This window comes from Carcharhinus amblyrhynchos, chromosome 19 (genome assembly GCF_965287045.1).
Source record: "Carcharhinus amblyrhynchos chromosome 19, sCarAmb.v2.hapA, whole genome shotgun sequence".
Lineage (NCBI taxonomy): Eukaryota > Metazoa > Chordata > Chondrichthyes > Carcharhiniformes > Carcharhinidae > Carcharhinus > Carcharhinus amblyrhynchos.
In genome coordinates, this window is record NC_137342.1 from 6,532,887 (window position 1) to 6,555,118 (window position 22,232).

At 47.6% G+C, this 22,232-nt stretch overlaps 1 protein-coding gene across 1 annotated transcript in view; it reads left to right on the top strand.

Moving 5' to 3' along the window:
• The window catches only part of bcat1 (branched chain amino-acid transaminase 1, cytosolic), a 93,840-nt gene extending 77,077 nt beyond the window's left edge, over positions 1-16,763 (top strand). The window contains exons 8-11 of the mRNA XM_080207202.1: positions 3,592-3,677; positions 4,313-4,453; positions 9,067-9,141; positions 13,224-16,763. Of these exons, the coding sequence (XP_080063328.1) occupies positions 3,592-3,677; positions 4,313-4,453; positions 9,067-9,141; positions 13,224-13,265 (344 nt within the window). The 3' untranslated portion in view covers positions 13,266-16,763. The remainder of the gene's footprint in view (positions 1-3,591; positions 3,678-4,312; positions 4,454-9,066; positions 9,142-13,223) is intronic.
• Positions 16,764-22,232: the final 5,469 nt, after the last annotated feature.

Consider the following 22,232-nt stretch of genomic DNA (forward strand, 5'->3'; position numbering starts at 1 on the left):
CGTTGGCACAGTGGTTAGCACTGCTGCCTCGCAGCGCCAGGGACCTGGGAAACTGGAACACACGGGGAGAACCCGCAGACTGCACACAAACAGTGACCCAAGCCGGGAATCGAACCCGAGTACCTGGCGCTGTGAGGCAGCAGTGCCAACCACTGTGCCAACGTGCTGCCTATGCTCTGATAAATCGGAGCAGTGCCTGTATTTTGAGAGCTGGAGGCGTGTGTGTTCCATGCTTATTGCTTGGAGTTGCTGCCCCTCGCTGGTTGTGTGAAGAGCCACCTCCTCATGTTTTGGCAGCACTTCCACATACACACACACACACACACACACACACACACACACACACACACACACACGCGCGTGCACACACACACCCCCCCTCCACCGGAGAACCCCATACACGGGCAAGGTTGGAGAGTTCTGGATGGTTGCCCAGTCTTTGGTGTGGGGTTTTGGGTTGGGGGGGGGGGGGGGTGAGGGTGCACGCAAGGAGGAGGGTCTCCCTGTCAGCCTGCTCCTGGGCTTGTCTAAATTGGACGTAAGTCCAGGCAGTGGGCGTTTGTGGCCAGATGCCCTTGGAGAGGGAGCACGCGGAATCTGCTGGCACGCCAGAGACCTTCCGTGACCCACGGGCACCACAGTGGATGCTGGAGTGCACCCCGCCAAACAACGCTTTAATTTAATCTGATAACGTTCCTTTAAATATTTTCGTTCATTACAGCACCCCTCAGGGGCCATCAATCAGTTTAATTGGCTTTTTTCAATTAGTTAATTTGTTAATTAGTTAAATTAGTTTCGCTGGTACTCACTGGTGTTTAAATCGGAGCAGACTGAATCTGTGGGCGTAAGGATTTGGAGGTGCATGTGTTGCTTTGTAAATAATGGTTTAGTAGGGCGTAAAGATTGGCTCTGCTTCTATCCATCATTGCCAGGTTATTAAAGTGTAAAATCGATCTCGCATTTTGCTGAAGCTCAGCTTTTCCCCTGTGCCACGTCTCATCAAACCTTCCAGCCAGGAAGGAGGTAGAACCTGCTCTTTTCTTCCCACAGCGTTCCAAACTTTTCCTTTCGAAACAGATTTCGTATCGTGACAGTCCTTTGGTCGGCACTCAGCAGGTGCTAAGAGTTTCTCCAGCGAGAGAGAGCAGGGAGAAAATTAACCAAGCATTATAGAGTCACCTCTGGCCCATTCTCCTAATCTTAAAGGCATCAAATAAAGGACTTAGAATCCCTACAGTGCAGAAGGAGGCCATTCGACCCATCGAGTCTGCACCGAACACAATCCCACCCACCCACTAATTATTATACCCACTATAATATAGTGTGTTATATCCATATAGTGTATATACCCATAGTATAGTGTAGTATATAGTACCCATAGTATAGTATACCCAATATAGTGTATTATACCCATAGTATAATATGGGTATATTATACCCACTAATCCCTCTAACCTACACATCCCTGGACACTAAGGGGCAATTTCTTAGCATGGCCAATCAACCTAACCCGCACATCTTTGGACTGTGGGAGGAAACCGGAGTACCCGGAGGAAACCCACGCAGACATGAGGAGAATGTGCAAACTCCACACAGACAGTGACCCGAGCCGGGAATCGAACCCAGGACCCTGGAGCTGTGAAGTAGCAGTGCTAACCCACTGTGCTACCGTGCTGCCCTATCTGTTTACCCACTAATCCCTCTAACCTCTACATCTCAGGACACTAAGGGCAAATTTTAGCATGGCCAATCAACCTAACCTGCGCATTTTTGGACTGGGGGGTCTGGGAGCAGTTTGCTGCGTGAGCCAGGACACAGTCCTCCTCTCCCTAGAGATCTGAAATTGATATGCTGCCAATTTACTGTGCAGGCAGTATATTTTTCAGCCGTATCAATGTACAGCCTGCATTGCGTTTTGGTACCTCTGTGTCAAATATGGATGTGTGACAGTCGGAATGGAGGGAGGGAGAATAATGGAGGGGTTGTTTAACGTATCGAAGGGGCAGTGGTTACTGGAATTGAACTATTCCGAGTCAGAATGTCTCAGAAAATTCTTGCTGTAAGCAGGAAGGGGAGGCAGAGAAGTGCTGATTTAAACATGGTGAGGAATTGATGAATGGGGCAGGGTGGAGACATGCAGCCAGTTAATAAGATCATAAGAAATAGGAGCAGGAGTCGGCCATCTAGCCCTTCGAGCCTGCCCCGCCATTCAATAAGATCATGGCTGATCTGAAGTGGATCAGTTCCACTTTCCCGCCCTCTCCCCTTAATTCCCCTGTCTATCAGAAACCTATCTACCCGTGACTTAAATATATTTAGCGAGGCAGCCTCCACCACTTCAACGGGCAGAGAATTCCAGAGATTCACCACCCTTTGAGTGAAGAAGTTCCTCCTCAACTCCGTTCTAAACTGCCCCCCCCTTATCTTGAGGCTGTGCCCTCTAGTCCTGCCGTCCTTTCTAAGCGGGAAGAATCTCTCTACCTCTACCCTATCCATCCCCTTCATTATCTTATACGTCTCTATAAGATCCCCCCTCATCCTTCTAAACTCCAACGAGTACAGACCCCAGAGTACAGTTGTTCCAAATTGGCTGGAATAGCAACAGCTGCAATGGTAACTTTCGGGAAAGGGGGAGAATTGAGTAAATCCTTGGAGACATTTCCTGGCTCACAGCGATTGAACAGAGGCACAGAGAGTTTGATGAGAGAACAAACTCAGACGCTGCGCAACTCCATGCAATGAAGCAGGAAAACTTGATGTGTTATTGTTGCATATATTGGGATACAGTGAAAAGTGTTGTTGCTTGCGTGCTTTACAGACAAAACATACCATTCATAGAGTACATTGGGAAGAAGGAAAGGAGAGAAATCTGGGTTGAGAAACAATGTGCTTTAAAAAGCTGCCAGGTGTAGGTGCAAAATGATGCAGCTGGCTGATGGCCTATGACTGAGTATCTGTGCATATTCTAAATCAGTGTACCCTACTGTACAGTGTCTGAGTACATTTTTTAGCCCACCAACGCCTCTACATTCTCAGAAGACTAAGGAAATTTGGCATGTCAGCTACGACTCTCACCAACTTTTACAGATGCACCATAGAAAACATTCTTTCTGGTTGTATCACAGCTTGGTGTGGGCTCCTGCTCTGCCCAAGACCACAAGAAGCTACAGAGGGTCATGAATGGAAGCCCAGTCCATCACAGCAAACCAGCCTCCCATTTATTGACTCTGTCTACACTTCCCACTGCCTCGGCAAAGCAGCCAGCATAACCAAAGACCTCATGCACCCTGGACATTCTCACTTGCATGTTTTTCCAACGGGAAAAAAGATACAAAAGTCTATAGTGCCCTACCAACTGACTCAAGAACAGCTTCTTCCCTGCTACCTGCAGACTTTTGAATGGAACTTACCTCACACTAAGTTGATCTTTCTCTGCACCCTAGCTATGACTGTAACGCTGCGTTCTGCGCTCTCTCCTTTCCTTCTCTAAAGAATGGTATGTTTTGTCTGTACAGCGCGCAAGAAACAATATACCTGGCAAATCGAATAGGTAAGGTGTCTAAGTACAGTCTGTTCCATTCCCTTCTCTTAGAGGAAGAGCTGGTGACACCACCACTAGATGGCATCATTCTACCTGGAGTGGTGAGGCAAAGCATTCTGGACCTCGCACGCAAGTGGGTCAGTAAATATTGCTTCGTATGAAAGCATTAACTCCAATCCATTCCAGTGACATATGAACCTAACCCTAGCCGCTAACTAGGTGCCCCTAATGTGACATCAAATTTCTAGGCAGCTAATCTCTTTGTTTAATTTTGATACGGGTGTTAAATATTCATGTAATTTTCCATCAGGATCTCAGCCCCAGCATCAATAGCTGTTACTTCCGGCTGAATGGACAATTTTCACGTGCGGTGCTTGCATGGGGCACATTTTTGATGAGAACAGAGGGCAGTTTTTTTTCCAAAAAGCGCCTAGTTTTTTCTCCATTGTCAATGGATGGGATGTTCCACATTCCCAGAGTGGCAGCAAGGGGCCCGCCATTAGTCGGTGATGGGATCCGCCAGTGGGGCGTTCCATTGGAATACATTCCCTCCCTCCCCACCAACTCCCAAACACTGGGAAACACAAGGCGCCATCGGCAGGACTGGAAAATCCCGCGGGCGTGAATGGCCAGAGAAGTCCGGCGTGTGTGTTCCAAGTTCCCAGTGTGGCGTTGGTGATTAGGAAAAGATATCTAAAAAAGAAATGTGAAAAGGACCTAATTGCTTCTTGTGTTTCTTTTGCTTTGTTTGGGGGAAAACCAAAAAAAAAAGAATCAGTTCAAGGTTGATGAGCGACCTGTCACGATGAACGAGCTCGTCAAAGCAATCCAACAAAACCGGGTCACGGAGCTGTTCGGGTCAGGAACTGCGTGTGTCATGTGTCCAGTCGGACGGATCTTGTACAAGGGCGAGGTGAGCAGACGTGCAAATTGATGAGGGACCGCTTTGGGTGGCATGGTAGCACAGTGGGTTGGCACTGCTGCTTCACAACGCCAGGGTCCTGGGTTTGATTCCTGGCTCGGGGTCACTGTCGGTGTGGAGTTTGCACATTCTCCTCGTGTCTGCGCGGGTTTCCTCCGGGTGCTCCGGTTTCCTCCCACAGTCCAAAGATGTGCGGGTTAGGTTGATTGGCCGTGCTAAGAAATTGCCCCTTAGTGTCCAGGGATGCAGAGGTTAGAGGGATTAGTGGGTATAATATGTAGGGATGTGGGGGTAGGGCCTGGGTGGGATTGTGTTCGGTGTAGAAAGAGGCCCTTCAGCCCATCAAGTCTGCGTTCTATGATTAACTTTGAGGGATCTGCTGATCTCAGTTCATCCACCGAATGAAAGCCTGGCTCGGGCAACGTCACCTACCTCCCAAACAACCTAGCAGAAAGGGGGAGATGGGGGACAGAGAGTTTACAACGCGTACAAGATTTCACTCTGACTCAATAGGCAAAGAGTCCAACAAGAGAGCAAGCACCAGTAGACCTGGCAGCAGAGCAGATAGGAGATAAATGGGAAGAACGTCCAAGAGGAACTTATTCCAATGGAATAAAGTTTCAGATAATTGCAGCGATACTTATAAACAGGACAGCGACAACTTCACTTTTATTTATATCATAGAATTCCTATGGTGCAGAAGGAGGCCATTTGGGCCATCGAGCCTGCACTGATAGTAATCCCACCCAGGCCTCATCCCCGTAATCCTGAGAGTTTCACTGCAGCGCAGTGGTCAGCACTGCTGCCTCACAGCGCCGGGGACCCAAGTTCGATTCCCAGCTTGGGTCACTATCTTGCGGAGTTTGTACATTCTCCCCATGTCTGCATGGGTTTCCTCTGGATGCTCCGGTTTCCTCCCACAGTCCAAATATGTGTGGGTTGGGTGCATTGGCCATGCTGAATTGTCCCTTAAGTGTCCTGGGATGTGTAGGCTAGAGGGATTGGTGGAATAAATAATATGGGGTTACGGGGAAAAGGCCTGGGTGGGATTGTTGCTGGTGCAGACTCGATGGGCTGAATGGCCTCCTTCTACACTGCAGGGATTCTATGATTTCTAACCCCGTGTATTTACCCTGTTAGTCCTCTTGACACTAGGGGGCAATTTAGCATGGCCAGTCAACGTAACCCACACATGTTTGGACTGTGGGAGGAAATCGGGGCACTCAGAGGAAACCCACGCAGACACGGGGAGAATGTGCAAACTCCACCCAGACAGTCATCCGAGGCCGGAATTGAACTTGGGTCCCTGGCACTGTGAGGCCGCAGTGCTAACCATTGTGCCACTGTGTCACCCCTCGCATCTTTAACCAGAAAAAGACTCAAGGGTACCTCCTGTCAACAGGATCCAAGGCGATTATTGAAGCTGAAACGTAGAGCTTTTCATTACTGGGAGAGCTTATTGACTTGTTCAGTCTCCTCCCACTCAACCCAGTGATTCCCTATTTATCTGTGCTCAAAGAAAACTAACACCCAGCACCCATTTCTCTTAACCTTAGCAATGACATTAACAAGACCCAAACAACATCATTGATAAGGCATTGATAGCTTGCCCTCCCAGTTTAAATTAAAACTTTTGAAAACGCAAGAACAATCTTTGAAAAAAAATCGAAAAGCAACAGATTGACAGAGAACGGAGGGTTTAGGCAGTTAGTGCGGCAAGATCGATTTATAGAACATAGAACACTACAGCACAAACAGGCCCACAAGTTGCACCGATCATATCCCTACCTACCAGGCCATAGAACCATCTATAACTCCCAATCCCATTAGATCCCATGTACTCATCCAGAAGTCTTTTCAAAGACCCCAGCGAGTTCGCCTCTACCACCACCACCGACGGCAGCCGATTCCACTCACTCACCACCCTCTGAGTGAAAAACTTACCCCTGACATCTCTGTACCTGCTCCCCAGCACCTTAAACCTGTGTCCTCTCGTAGCGACCATTTCAGCCCTGGGAAATAGCCTCTGAGAATCCACCCTATCTATTCCTCTCAACATTTTATAAACCTCTATCAGGTCGCCTCTCATCCTTCGTCTCTCCAGGGAGAAGAGACCGAGCTCCCTCAACCTGTCTTCATAAGGCATGCCTCCCAATCCAGGCAACATCCTTGTAAATCTCCTCTGCACCCTCTCAATAGCTTCCACATCCTTCCTGTAGTGAGGTGTAGTGTAGCGTAGTAAGTAACTCCCTTATTTAGAGTGGGAGACAGCATGTATGGCGCATGTACACTAGTATAGACCCAGTTGGGCTGAATGGCCTTATCCTGTGCCTTAGATTCTATGGGATAGAGGTGGTGCTTCATATTTTTGCCCTGTTGTCTTTTGTGCTTTACATTATGGTGCAACCAACCATTTACACTTCCTAGGAACATTATAAAGCAAAGACTGACACTAAATCACTTAAATAAATATTTGTGTAGATGATTGAAGCCTTGGGTTGGTGTTAAAAGGAGTTTTAAATATCCTGCGGTTCATCGAGGGAGCTAAAAGGCACTGTTAATACACCTGGGTTAACCAGTATTGATCTTTTGATTTAACCAAGGATTAAAGTGTTTTTTGACAGGGTAATGCAAAACTGGTAAATGTGATATCGAACCATATAAGGAGATAATGGGTCCAAAAGCTTAGTCAAAGAGGTAAGTTTTAACAAGTGTCTTAAAGGAAGATGGTAAAGAGAGGTGCAGAGAGGGAAGTCGAGAGATCAGGGCACTGAGGACAGTGTGGTAGTGATTATAATTGGGAAGGCACAAGAGGCCAGAATTAGTGCAGTGCAGCTATCTCGCAAGGTTGTTGGGGGCCGCAGAGATCGAGAGGGGTAAGAGGTTGTGGAGGGATTTAAAAGCAAGGATGAGAACTTGAAAATGAAGACATTGCCTGAATGAGATGCTGCTCAAAGCGACTGAGATGGATCAGGTTGCTGAGTTGAAGGGCAGGTTTGATATCTACATGAGGGTAAGGGATGGGTTATGGGGTCAGGGTGGGATTAGAGTGGGAGACAGCTTGTTGGGGGGGCATGAACCCCAGAATAAGTACATCAGAAATAGGAGCAGGAGTAGGCCATCTAGCCCTTCGAGCCTGCCCCGCCATTCAATAAGATCATGGCTGATCTGAAGTGGATCAGTTCCACTTTCCCGCCTGCTCCCCATAACCCTTAATTCCCCTGTCTATCAGAAATCTATCTACCCATGACTTAAATATATTTAGCGAGGTAGCCTCCACCACTTCAACGGGCAGAGAATTCCAGAGATTCACCACCCTTTGAGTGAAGAAGTTCCTCCTCAACTCCGTTCTAAACTGCCCCCCCTTATCTTGAGGCTGTGCCCTCTAGTCCTGCTATCCTTTCTAAGCGGGAAGAATCTCTCTCCCTCTACCCTATCCGTCCCCCTCATTATCTTATACGTCTCTATAAGATCCCCCCTCATCCTTCTAAACTCTAACGAGTACAGACCCAGTCTATTTAGTCTCTCTTCATAGTCCAACCCCCTCATCTCCGGTATCAGCCTAGTGAACCTCCTCTGCACTCCCTCCAAGGCCAATATATTGCGACGGTCCATCCATTAGAACAGAGATGGGAAACTCCACCCGGCATCGCTGCAGCGGAAGAGGTTTCTGTACCGTTACAATCCCAGCTGATATTCCTGTTGGAAAAGCCAGATCCCAGGATGGAATCTGACTTGATAGATCCTCACATTTCCTTTTGTTTAGAGAATGAACAGAGAGCCCATTAGCTTCTAACAAAAGAATAAAACATTTATTAAACAAGGAATCTATAAGACGCTATTCCTTCTCCCCATCTATATCTTTGCAGTATTTATTATACAGATTTGTAAAGATAGCACAGGCTATAAAATCCATCTTTTACTCTAAGTGTTCTCTATAAGCACACAGTCCATATAAACCAACAGGAAAACTGTGGTCAGACGCACTAAGCTCTGAAACCAAGTCACGGACGCCACCCAAATGATTTCATAGAATCCCTACAATGCAGAAGGGAAGTTGCCACTTTCCAGGGAGTGTGAACTCAAGATACTGATTGCTCTGCAGTCCCTACTAGTGACCCAAACCTCCAGACTATCCAGAAACGTAATGCAACATATAGTTAGTTTCACTTTATACTTTGCCTGCATTGCATTTTATGATATGAAAACAATTGTAATTTTTTTTTACGTTGCTGCTTACCAACCAGAGGCTCACAATGAAAAGCTGGCTCTTTGCCCAATGCCTTGTCCCTGCAACATGCAATGGACGGAATTTGTGGCAGAGACGTGACACAGAGGTGTCCCGAATTTTGCACTTGATTGATGTCCCTGGAAAAGCCATTTTTTCCCGAAATCAGTGGAGCTTCTAAACCAGTTAAATACTGAACTTCTAACAGCCGGCATTCATAGTAGGGTTAACCAGCACCTTTGTAATTGCCCACAGTACTGATGACAACAGTTCACGGTGTGTGCGTCTGATAGAGGTGGCTGTCTAGATGTGACGTTTGTGGCAATGGCATTGTTATATTATGACAGTTTGTTCTCTTTCTCATTAACGTTTGCAGAATTTGCATATCCCAATCAGCCAAAACGGATTGAAATTGACAACACGGCTCTTGGAAAGTCTGACTAATGTGCAGGTGAGTGTGTGCGCTCATCTCCCAGGTTACACCATCGCAACAGGTTTAAAATGAAACATCCCAGAATCACTGCAAAATGTCGCAACTGGAGGTTGGACCTAATGTCCAATGATTTCTGTTGCTGCCAAAATGTTGTGTACGCAAAAAGGAAACATCCGGATGATGAATACATGTATCTTCATCAAGTTTAGCTGGGTGTTTACAGGTGGCACCGTGGCACAGTAGTTAGCACTGCTGCCTCACAGCGCCAGGGACCCGGGTTCGATTCGCAGCTTGGCTGTGTGAAGTCTGCACATTCTCCCCATGTCTGCGTGGGTTTCCTCCGGGTGCTCCGGTTTCCTTCCACAGTCCAAAGATGTTAGGTGGATTGGCCAGGCTAAATTGACCCTTAGTGTCAGGGGGATGAGCTTGGGTAAATGCTTGGGGTTATGGGGATAGGGCCTGGATGGGATTGGTACAGAATCAATGGGCCGAATGGCCTCCTTCTGCACTGTAGGATTCTCTGATTCTAAAAGGACTTAATAAGGTGCGCAACGATGGGCTTTATCCACAATCCAACGTCTGAATCTAATGTCCAGTGCCTGGCCCAGTACCGTGGGCGGCACGGTAGTACAGTGGTTAGCACAGCTGCTTCACAGCTCCAGGGTCCTGGGTTCGATTCCCGGCTCGGGTCACTGTCTGTGTGGAGTTTGCACATTCTCCTCGTGTCTGTGTGGGTTTCCTCTGGGTGCTCCGGTTTCCTCCCACAGTCCAAAGATGTGCGGGTTAGGTTGATTGGCCATGCTAAGAAATTGCCCCTTAGTGTCCAGGGTAGCGGAGGTTAGAGGGATTAGTGGGTATAATATGCAGGGGTATGGGGGGTAGGGCCTGGGTGGGATTGTGTTTCGGTGCAGACTCGATGGGCCGAAGGGCCTCTTTCTGCACTGTAGGGTTCTATGATTCTGTATCGGAGACACTTGTATGACACGATTAATGAATATAATTGGACTGGCAGCATCCAGTTAGTGACTGCCAATGTTGCAGCTTTACCAGAGCTAAGTGGCAAAGGTACAGGGCGGCCATGTTGGAGCGTGTCACAGCTCTGCAGAAGGTAGGAGTGGAGGCAGCACGGAGGGGAGGCAGCACGGAGGGGAGGCAGCGTGACTGTGCATTAAGATGAGCAAGTGGCCAAGCTGAAGGCAGAGGAAGGCAGATTCGCCCTAGCAGAGGAATGATTTCCTCCGTTAGGGCGAATCTACCACCACGAGGCCTCAGAGGCACACGCCCATTCCACAGTGAAAACCTGGGAAACTTCTCCCAGTGAATTGATGGAAACTTGTACAACGCCAATTAAATGGAGTCGCCCCTGAGATCAGACCAGGCTGAATGGCCTCCTTCTGTTCCTACATGTGCCAGACTGGCGAGCCTGAATAATTTGCCCATTTCAAGCTGCCATGAGGGAATTAAGAGTCAATGGCTAGAGTGTGGGAGTGGAATCGGCTGTAGGTGAGACCATAAGGAATAGGTATAGGAGTAGGCCCCTCGAGCTGCTCCATCATTCAATAGGAACATGGGCCATCTGACATTCCTCATGTCCACTGCCCTGCCCTTTCCCCATAACCATTTGATTCCCTCACTGATCAAAAATCTATCTAGCTCAGCCTTAAATACGTTCAGGAGGTGGAACTTTCCCGACCCGCCCACCGTGGGAATTATAGCAGGTGGGGGGACCACGCAAAGGTCCACTGACTTTGGGTGGGATTTTCAGTCTTGGGGCAAGTGCGGTTAGTACGTCCTGCCCAAGAGTGACAAGAGTTCCAAAGACTCTCAGCCTTCTGAGAGAATCGTAGAATCATAGACAGTGCAGAAAGAGGCCCTTTGGCCCATCGAGTCTGCACCGACCACAATCCCACCCAGGCCCTACCCCCAAATCCCTACACATGTACCCGCTAATCCCTCTAACCTATGTTCCTCCACTCTTCAGTCTTAAAATTGGTGCCCCTTTCTCCTGAGACAATGCCCTCTGGTCTTGGATTTTCCCATGAGGGGGAACATCCTTTCAGCATTTACCCTGTCAAATCCCTTAAAAATCCAAAATGTTTCAAAGATCAAAACAGCACGGGAAACAGGCCCAACGAGCCTGCGCCGCTGTCTTAACACTGTGTTTTTCTTCCCCCACCCTTGACCCATGTCTATGCTTATGGTACCCCCATTGGAAACCAGATTCAGGGGAGACTAATTTAGGGACAATTTGTTACACCAATCAGCCTAAGAGCACATCTTTGGGGGTGTGGGAGGAAACCGGAGCACCCGGAGGAAACCCACGCAACCACGGGGAGAATGCACAAACTCCCGCAGACACTGGTCCAAATCCATGTATCTGCACAGCACACAGTGATAGTCACTGAGCTGTCGTGGTGCCCATCTGCTGGTCCAGTTTTAAGCGTTCACAAACGACGCGAAGTTCTCGCCTACTCTCGAAGCATCCAAGAGCAGCCCACGCACGACTCACCGCGTGTATGCCCCTCGTTAGACAACAAGCTGGACCGACGCATCTGCGGAGTGAGATCACTCCTCATTTTTCTAAATCCCAATGAGTAAATCTTTTAGAACTGAGGTGAGGAGAAATTGCAGGGGCGGCGAATCTGGAATTCACTAGCACCGAATGTGCTTGTCTGAATTTCAGGAAGAAATTAGATATAGCTCTTGGGGTTAAAGGAGCCAACGCTGGCATCTCCATATCATAGCAATGTTGGCAAGTGTGAGGTGGTCCACTTTGGTAGGAAGAATGGTAGGAAGGACTATTACTTACGTGGCGAAAAACTGCAGCAGGCGACGGTGCAGAGGGACCTCGGGGTCCTTGTGCATGAGTCGCAAAAACCCAGCCTGCAGGTGCAGCAGGTGGTCAGGAAGGCGAATGGGATGCTGGCCTTCATAGCGAGGGGGATTGAATATAAAAGTAGGGAGGTCTTGCTGCAGCTGTATAGGGCATTGGTGAGGCCGCAGCTGGAGTACTGTGTGCAGTTTTGGGCGCCGCACCTGTGCAAGGATATTTTGGCCTTGGAGGGAGTGCAGAGGAGGTTTACTAGGCTGATACCGGAGTTGAGGGGGTTGAGCTATGAGGAGAGGCTGAATAAACTAGGCTTGTACTCTTTAGAGTTTAGAAGAATGAGGGGAGATCTCATTGAGACGTATAAGATGATGAATGGGATGGATAGGATAGAGGTGGAGAGACTCTTCCCGCTCAAAAAAGACAGTAGGACTAGGGGGCACAGCCTCAAGATAAAGGGGGGGCGGTTTAGAACGGAGTTGAGGAGGAACTTCTTCACTCAAAGGGTGGTGAATCTCTGGAATTCTCTGCCCGTTGAAGTGGTGGAGGCTACCTCGCTAAATATTTTTAAGAAGCGGGTTGATGGGTTTTTGATAAGAGAGGGGATTAAGGGTTATGGGGGGAGGGCGGGAAAGTGGAACTGATCCACGACAGATCAGCCATGATCTTATTGAATGGCGGGGCAGGCTCGAAGGGCCAGATGGCCTACTCCTGCTCCTATTTCTTATGTTCTTATGTTCTTATGTACCCTGTCACACCTTCTCAAAATCTTCAATAAGATCAGACTTTGGAATGGACCTATCTTTGCATTAAGCTGATCTTTCTCTACACCCTAGCTATGACTGTAACACTACTTCCTGCACTCCCTCCTTCTCTACGAACGGTCTGTTTTGTCTGTGTAGCACGCAAGAAGTAATACTTCTCATCGTATGCTAATACACGTGACAATAATCTTCTGAACTCCAACGAGCGTTTGCTCCCAGTGCACTAAATGCTGGCCTGGATTAGGTGACAACAATTGTACAAGGCCAGCTTTTCCAGTTGAGTTGCGAGAGTTAATGTACACGTTTGGAAAATATTTAAAATCTGGGGTAACGTGAGGCTGTTATCGCAAGATAGAAAAATAAGTGCTTGTTACAGGGGCAAGAATCATGGAGAGGTAATGTGCGGATAATTGTAATGTGTTCATTTCTTTGGCAACACATGAATTTGATACATGTGTGCATGGTTTGAGTCCCGCTGCATGCTAATAGGATTCGAATATCTTTGACAGTACGGGAAAGTGGAGAGCGACTGGGCCTGCCTGGTGATCTGAACATTAGGCCCTCGTTGAAAGCAGACATGCTGAGCAGTAATAGGAGGGCCAAATGCCAAAACTGCAGCCCAGTGGCTGTGAACATCTGACAAAGGTTCGTGACTGCTGACTGCAACCAAATGAAGCACAAAACATTTTAGCGGTACAAAATGTGAATTTGTAATCGTGCGTACTGTACTACCTTCCGCTCGAGAGAGAGAGAGAGGAGACCCATCGCAAAACTGAGCTGGACGGAGCCTCTGGACTAAACTGTCTCCTCCCGGGTTCGTTTGTCAATGAGCTTTAGCGCTGTCCTGTTGACAGTTTTTCTCTGTAGTAACCCTGTGTGATATTGACTCCCAAGTTACAGATGTTTCACCGCCTTTGACGTGGCGCTGGAATACCCTGCGGCCAGGGTGTCAGGGGCCTGTGGATTCAGAGCGCTTCGCAATGCGACTGAGCAAGAGGGAATTTGTACACGAGCCATCCTTGATGAGATGCTGTTAGGCTAGTGAACCGTGCCAAATGGGGAGATCATTTTCCCGACCAAACAAAAATAGATTAATGTCTGGAATCGGGGTCAACATCACATTATATTTTATGCTCGTAGAATCCTAAATGCCTTTGAATCATATTGTATCAGTAATAGTGACACACAAGCAGTGATCCAAAATAAGAATTGTAACTGGGTAGCTGTAATAGCTGAAAATGGCAAATAAAAGATTCCTGCTACATGTGAAATGCAAGGCTGTGAGTCAACCTCAGAAGAACAGATGAAAGCATGCGAGCCTTTGATCATCTGTAAAGAGCCTTTAATGTATCCCTGACACCCTATTACTATATATAGGTAGAATATATACTATGTCGCTGAGTTTTAAAAGGTTAAAGACAAATTATTTCCTTTGTGTCTGTTCTTGGAGTGCAGGTGACACTCGGAGCTGTGTTTGTTCCATTTCCTGGAAGGGGATTGCGATTCTGAGGGTCAGCAATATCTAGAGACATAGAGCACAGAACAGGCCATTCGGCCCAAATCATCCATGCCAACCAGGTTTCCTGAACCAAACGAATTCCAATTGCTTGCGTTTGGTCCGTATCCCTCTAAACCTTTCCTGTAGTGGCTCAGTTGGGTCAGGATGGCATGCCAATAGATGTTTTTTTGCTAAGGATGTTAAGAGGTATGGAACCAAGCCATGCAAGTAGACTTAAGATACACATCTAACCGGTCATATCACTTACTGAGCAATAGAACAGGTTTGAGGGACTATATGTCCTCTCCTTTTCTGTCATAGTGGGTGTGGGCAATGGCAAGGGCATTATGTGTTGCCGATTCCTAATCGCCCTTCACCCGGTGATGGTGAGCCACCTTGGTGAATCACAGCATCACATGTAGGCCAGACCAGGTAAGGAGGGCAGATTTCCTCCCCGAAAAGACACTAGTGAACCAGGTGGGCTTTTATGTTGAGTGACGTGGTCAGCAATGTTGAGAAGGATGGTGAAATCTTGCGGGCCTCATCTGTGACTGGAGAGTGTGACGGGAGACCCCAGTTGCCTCCTTCGAAGAAGTCCGCCAGCCCCCCCAGCGATCAGGTAGTCAAGGGGCCACGGACAGAACTTTCCCTGGGACCTGGACCCCTGAGGGACGGAGATCCTGCCACGGTTTTGCCCAGTAGCGTCAGCGGGCAGGTGGTGGCTTCTGTGAGGACACCATCCAACTGAGACACAGAATTAACATAAGAACATAAGAAACAGGAGCAGGAGTCGGCCATCTCGCCCTTCGAGCCTGCCCCGCCATTCAATAAGATCATGGCTGATCTGAAGTGGATCAGTTCCACTTTCACGCCTTCTCCCCATAACCCTTAATTCCCTTGTCTGTCAAAAACCTATCTGGGACATTAAGGAATGTCCCAGGCCCCGGATAAATGGGCGGTTTCACAATGTGTAGAGGTGGGTTCGCAACAAGGGTGGGTGGGGCTGCCTCTCACTGGGTGCCCATACACGATGTTGGGGACCCCCCCCCCCAAATCAGACCTTTGAATGAAGGACCCTGCCGCAGAAGGTGACAAGGAACCTACAGCGGTTTACCTGTGTGTGCGCGCTGCACAGTGACATGACTGGGTTCATACTGGTGACGGCGAGATGAGACCATTACGCAGTTGTTAGTTGTCCACTTAAGAGTCTCAGTTGGTAGGGAGGGGTTCCCACTGCGGACTTAATTAGGGTCGAGATGGGAAAGTGGAACTAATTTGCCACCGTCCCACCTGATTAAAGGCTCTTCCTGCTTCCAAATATGCCACTGGATAGGGCAACAGATGATGCTTTAGCTTTCAATTCAGATTTTATTAATGCCATGGTGGGATTTGAACCTATGTCCCCTGAACCTGGGCCTCTGGATTACTGACCCAATGATATTGCCAACTCCCTTCTCCAGCTTCCCTTCCCCAAAAGTTATCAGCTAGGCACCCATCTTGCTTTGATTTGATAGTTCCCATCGCCAGCCTGCTGATCTAATTGAACCGAGTTTCACCAGCGATAGAATCCAAACCCACATTCTCAGGATCCATTATTGTAACCGTAACCTCTGGACCATCAGCCCCAGTCGGGGTGGGGTGGAGGGGGGGAAACGTTACTGTCCACACTACTTCAAAGAACATTCCGGACTGTAACACTGACAGAATACCCTGCCATCTCACCAGCAAGCTCTCATTCTACCTGAGAGATCACGGGGTTATTCACTATATGCTGTACGTACGTAGATTTATATACCCATAGAGAGAGAAATTGCAAGGTTCAGCTGCGCTGATACGGATACAGGACCACCCTCCACCCCTTCCGCCCCATCCCTCTTCTCCAGATTGGAGGGAATGCTGCACTGTCTCTCAGGGGAGGTGCTGAGTCGAGGCCCTGTCTGCCCGGTGACCCCGATGTAAAAGATCACATTATTTGGAAGAAGGTGCCCTGGCCAGCAGGAATCAGCTCATTTGATACCAGTAAAACCCATGGTGCTGCCACATATCTCAGGGCTGTCTCTGGGATCTTGCTGTGCGCAAATTGACTGCTCACTTTTCAACTGTCACCAGCGACTAGACTTCAGGAAGGCGCTTCACTAAGTGTGAAGTATTTTGGACCATCCTCCGTGAATGCAAGTCCTCCCTTTTGACTTTCTTTACTATCTGGGACCATTGTTCCTTTGTCCACGTGGCAGTCACAAAGGTAACACACAGGCCACTCACGAACTGTCCCCTTTAAAGATACCGTGTGCACCACCTCCCTCCTCCAAAAAAAAATTTAAAGGTACCATACAGACTACGCACAACAAATGAAATTTTTGAAGAACTGTTGTCTGGGATCTGCGCTCACTCATATCTAAGAAATCATTGTGCAAACGGTGTCTGCTTTGTAATTGTACAACAAGAGTATTTCACACTATGTTTAATAGTATAATGTTGTGTGAATTGTACTATCGATTATATACATGGCCATTGAAAATACTGTGCTCAATAAAATGTTTTGTGGAAAGGTTCCTTTTTGTACTGCCCTCAATATTCAGAGCAGCGGTTTTGTTTTAAGAAACTTTTGTCTGAAGAAAAAATTCTGAATTCATTATGTGAAGGAATGGTGACGATAGAACACTTTCATCACCTGTAGCGATGCATCATCTATGGATATATGGATGTGGCTATCCTTTTCTGAAATTCGGGTCAATGAATTATGATTATTTGTGCGTCAGAGGGTATTAGCTTCAAGTTTGACTCTACAAACTTGAGTATTTAACCTAACCTAAGGGGTAAGGCACTGTGCCTCATGGTGAGAGGGACCCGGCTTCGATTCCCGCTTGGGTGACTGTGTGGAATTTGCACGTTCTCCCAGTGTCTGCCTGGGTTTCCTCCCACAGTCGGAAAGACGTGCTGGTTAGGGTGCATCGGCCATGCTAAATTCTTCCCTCCGTGTTACCCAACCAGGTGCCAAAGTGTGGTGACTGGGGGATTTTCACCACAACATCATTACAACGCTAATGTAAAGTGTACTTGTGACACTAATTAAGTGGATTGGCTGTGTTAAATTGCCCCTTAAGCGTCAGGGGGACTTAGTAGGGTAAAGGTGTGGGGGTTACGGGAATAGGGCCTGGGTGGTTGGTGCAGACTCAATAGGCCAAATGGCCTCCATCTACACGGTAGAGGTTCTATGATAAGAAAATAAACTTAAAAAGCTTGAACTTAAGCTGCCACTCCTGTGCCGTTGGAGAGAGCTCTGCACCATCGGAGGTGTCTTGTGGATGAAAAGTGGGACTATTTGCCCTGTCAGGGGGATGTGAAAGATTTGGAGGCTGCGTCCTGAGGGAGAGTGGGCGAGTTGTCTCGGGTGTCCTGTCTGATGTTGCTCAGTGTCCCTAAAACAGATTACCTGGCCTTGATCACACTGCTGTGTGTGTAGAAACTTCCCATGAACAAGTTGGGTTTTTATGTTTCCTACATTATGGCTATACTTCAAAAGTATTTCATTTGCTTTTTTTATTACTTGGTGGGACTTGGGCATCGCTGGTTGGGCCAGCATTTATTACCCATCCCTAATTTCCCTTAAACTGAGTGGTTTGCTAGGCCATTTCAGAGGAAATTTATTAAGAGCCAACCACATTGCTGTGGCTCTGGAGTCACATAGAACATAGAACGCTACAGCACAAACAGGCCCTTCGGCCCATTAGTTGCGCCGATCACTTCTATACCTACTAAGCCATAGACCTATCTATAACCCCCAATCCCATTAGATCCCATATACTCATCCAGAAGTCTTTTAAAAGACCCCAGCGAGTTCGCCTCCACCACCACCGACGGCAGCCGATTCCATTCACTCACCACCCTCTGAGTGAAAAACTTACCCCTAACATCTCCTCTGTACTTGCTTCCCTGCACCTTAAATCTGTGTCCTCTCGTAGCGACCATTTCAGCCCTGGGAAATAGCCTCTGAGAATCCACCCTATCTATTCCTCTCAACATCTTCTCAACCTCTATCAGGTCACCTCTCAACCTTCGTCTCTCCAGGGAGAAGAGTCCCAGCTCGCTCAACCTATCTTCATAAGGCATGCCTCCCAATCCAGGCAACATCCTTGTAAATCTCCTCTGCACCCTCTCAATAGCTTCCACATCCTTCCTATAGTGAGGCGACCAGAACTGCGCACAGTACTCCAAGTGGGGTCTGACAAGGGTCCTTTAAAGTTGCAGCATTACCTCCCGACTCCTAAACTCAATCCCTCGATTAATGAAGGCCAGTACACCGTACGCCTTCTTGACCACATCCTCCACCTGTGAGGCCAATTTAAGAGTCCTATGGACCCAGACCCCAAGATCCCTCTGCTCTTCAACACTGCTAAGACTCCTACCCTTGATATTGTACTCCCTCATCCCATTGGTCCTGCCAAAATGGACCACTACACATTTATCTGCGTTGAAGACATGTAGGTCGGACCATAGCAAATTTCCTTCCAGATGGGTTTTTCCGCCAATGGTTTCACAGTCATCTGTAGACTCCTTAAGTCCAGATATTTCTTATTGAATTCAAATTCGACCATGGATGGGATTCGAACCCAGGTCCTCAGAACATTAGGAGATCTCATTGAGACGTATAAGATGATGAATGGGATGGATAGGATAGAGGTGGAAAGACTCTTCCCGCTCAAAAAAGACAGTAGGACTAGGGGGCACAGCCTCAAGATAAAGGGGGGGCGGTTCAGAACGGAGTTGAGGAGGAACTTCTTCGCTCAAAGGGTGGTGAATCTCTGGAATTCTCTGCCCGTTGAAGCGGTGGAGGCTGCCTCGCTAAATATTTTTAAGAAGCGGGTTGATGGGTTTTTGATAAGAGAGGGGATTAAGGGTTATGGGGAGAGGGCGGGAAAGTGGAACTGAGCCACGACAGATCAGCCATGATCTTATTGAATGGTGGGGCAGGCTCGAAGGGCCAGATGGCCTACTCCTGCTCCTATTTCTTATGTTCTTATGTTCTTATGTTCTTATGAGATGAATAGTCTAGTGATAAATACCACTGGGCCATCGTCTGCTTTGGGAGTAGCACTTTGGGACTTTGATATGTTAAATGCAAGTCTCTTTCGAACATTGTGCCCATGTTGCACAGACCAATGAACAGTCAAGTCGCACAATGTAATTTGCACAGATCTTAACGGACTTCAACGCATCAGATGTTTCTTTTCCTATAAAGCAGTCTAGCTTTTCCCACCACTTTTTGATCGGAATTGGGGACAAATACGATGCGTTGTTTCTCGTTTCCTCTAAGAGGTGTCAGAATTCTGCCGTTTACAGCAGTCTCATTGTATAATCAAACCCAGGACACCAATTACATTTACATCCCCAGTGGAGTGCCATGCTGGTGTCAAGCAAGAGCTGTGTAATTGGGGAAACTGACTTCTAACCTGGCGTGCATTGGCACTGTTTTCTATTCAGCGCAAGCATCAGTACATTCTGTACAATTTAAATGCTCGGCTGTGCCAAGGTGACCCCCATGCTCACATCTTCAGATGGAATATGGACTGGGTTTGATGATTACCCATTTAATATGGAAATTGCTCTGGAATCACTTCATCCAGATTGTATTCTGAAAGGGCAAGTTCCCATTTTCTTCCTGCATCTAGTGGTGCACTATTTGACCATTTCCATAGTTAATAATTCCCGGAACAGGTCACTAGTCTGTCGCCAGAGGCTTATAGCTTGAGGGACACCACTTGCTCTCTCACTGCTAGCCATTAGCGTGTTCGGAACGATTGATGCACTCAGCCTGTTTACATTATAGACACACTTTTCTTGGTCATCAGATCCTGGGGTGGGACCGGAACTCGGAGCTTCTGGCTATCCACTGTACCACAATACTTCCCAGTCCTGTTAATCCTGTGGAATATTGTTTGGCCTCAGTGATTCATTCTGGCTTGCTTTTGCTGTTGTGTTTGGGTGTGAACTTGTTTTTTTTGTGGTTTGGATGGAAAAGGGAGTAACAGGGAAAGTGACAGAGACCATTTGGAGTACTCTGTCACGTTGCCCCTCCATTCCTTTTCGCTTCCCACTGTAGAAGGCATTTTCTTTGTTTGGATATCACAGGGGAACAAAACAAATAATGAACGCATTGGGATCATTCCATGGCCCCCTGCGGCCTTGTTTGAGGGAGTTGGGTCTTAAATCGTTAAAGCTGGCCCCGAAATTTAAAAGGAACAGAGAACTGGGGACACAAATCCCAAGATATTAATGTTATTGTGCTGTATGTTCTATGTTATAGAGTCACAGGCCGGAATTTTACCACCTCGTCCGCCCCACTCGCAGAACGGAATTCTCCACTGGCCTCGGGTGGGATTCTACGAGCCTTGCCCGAGGGAGGTCAAAAAATCCTGCCCGTAGAGTCATAGAGGTTTGCAGCATGGAAGCAGGCCCTTTGGCCCAACTTGTCCATGCTGCCCAGTTTTTACCACTAAACTCATCCCAATTGCCTGCATTTGGTCCATATCCCTCTATACCCATCTTACCCATGTAACTGTCAAAATGCTTTCTAAAAGACCCACCTCTACTACGATCTCTGGCAGCTTGTTCCAGACACTCACCACCCTCTGAGTGAAAAAAATTGCCCCTCTTTTGTATCCCCTCTCATCTTAAATCTTTGCCCTCTAGTTTTAGACTCCCCTATCTTTGGGAAAAGGCGTTAGCAGATGGAATACAATGTTGGCAAGTGTGAGGTTATCCACTTTGGTAGGAATAATAGTAGGAAGGACTACTACTTACAGGGCGAAAAGCTGCAGCATGCTACAGTGCAGAGGGACCTGGGGGTCCTTGTGCATGAGTCGCAAAAACCCAGCCGACAGGTGCAGCAGGTGGTCAGGAAGGCGAATGGGATGCTGGCCTTCATAGCGAGGGGGATTGAATATAAAAGTAGGGAGGTCTTGCTGCAACCGTACAGGACACTGGTGAGGCCGCAGCTGGAGTACTGTGTGCAGTTTTGGTCGCCGCACTTGCGCAAGGATATTTTGGCCTTGGAGGGAGTGCAGAGGAGGTTTACTAGGCTGATACCGGAGTTGAGGGGGTTGAGCTATGAGGAGAGGCTGAGTAGATTGGGCTTGTACTCGTTAGAGTTTAGAAGGATGAGGGAGGATCTCATTGAGACATATAAGATAATGAAGGGGATGGATAGGGTAGAGGTAGAGAGATTCTTCCTGCTCAGAAAAGATAGCAGGACTAGAGGGCACAGCCTCAAGATAAGGGGGGGGGGGCAGTTTAGATCAGAGTTGAGGAGGAACTTCTTCACTCAAAGGGTGGTGAATCTCTGGAATTCTCTGCCCGTTGAAGTGGTGGAGGCTACCTCGCTGAATATATTTAAGACGCGGGTTGATAGGTTTTTGGTAGGCAAGGAGATTAAGGGTTATGGGGAGAGGGCGGGAAAGTGGAACTGAGACACGACAGATCAGCCATGATCTTATTGAATGGCGGGGCAGGCTCGAGGGGCTAGATGGCCTACTCCTGCTCCTATTTCTTATGTTCTTATGTTGTCTATCTGTCTTATCTATGTCCCTCATTATATTGTGTATTTTCAGTTGTGATGTAGAGGTGCTTTATTCCCTAATTTTTATTTGCACTGTTTTAGGATACGAGTTGGGTTTTAGGTAAAGGCAGTGTACAGTGATGTATCTGCCAAACTCTGCCCATTGTATTCCAATTGAACAGGATGTGATGAGGTGATTATCTTCCCACACAAAGACTCCCACGCAGTTTTCTGTGTTTTTTTTTCTAAAGTTGCTTTCCATGTTTGTTGTCTTTTAAGAACAGCATCAAATGGCGTTCCCAAGACCTTCAAAACACCTTCCCCAGGTTTCTATTGCAAACAGAAACAGAGAATACGGGAAAATCTCAGCAGCGTTTGTGGAAAGGGAAAACAGAGTTAACGTTTCGAGTCCGTGTGACTCTTCTTCAGAGCTTTTATTTTATTGCTGACAACTTTGGCTTGGTC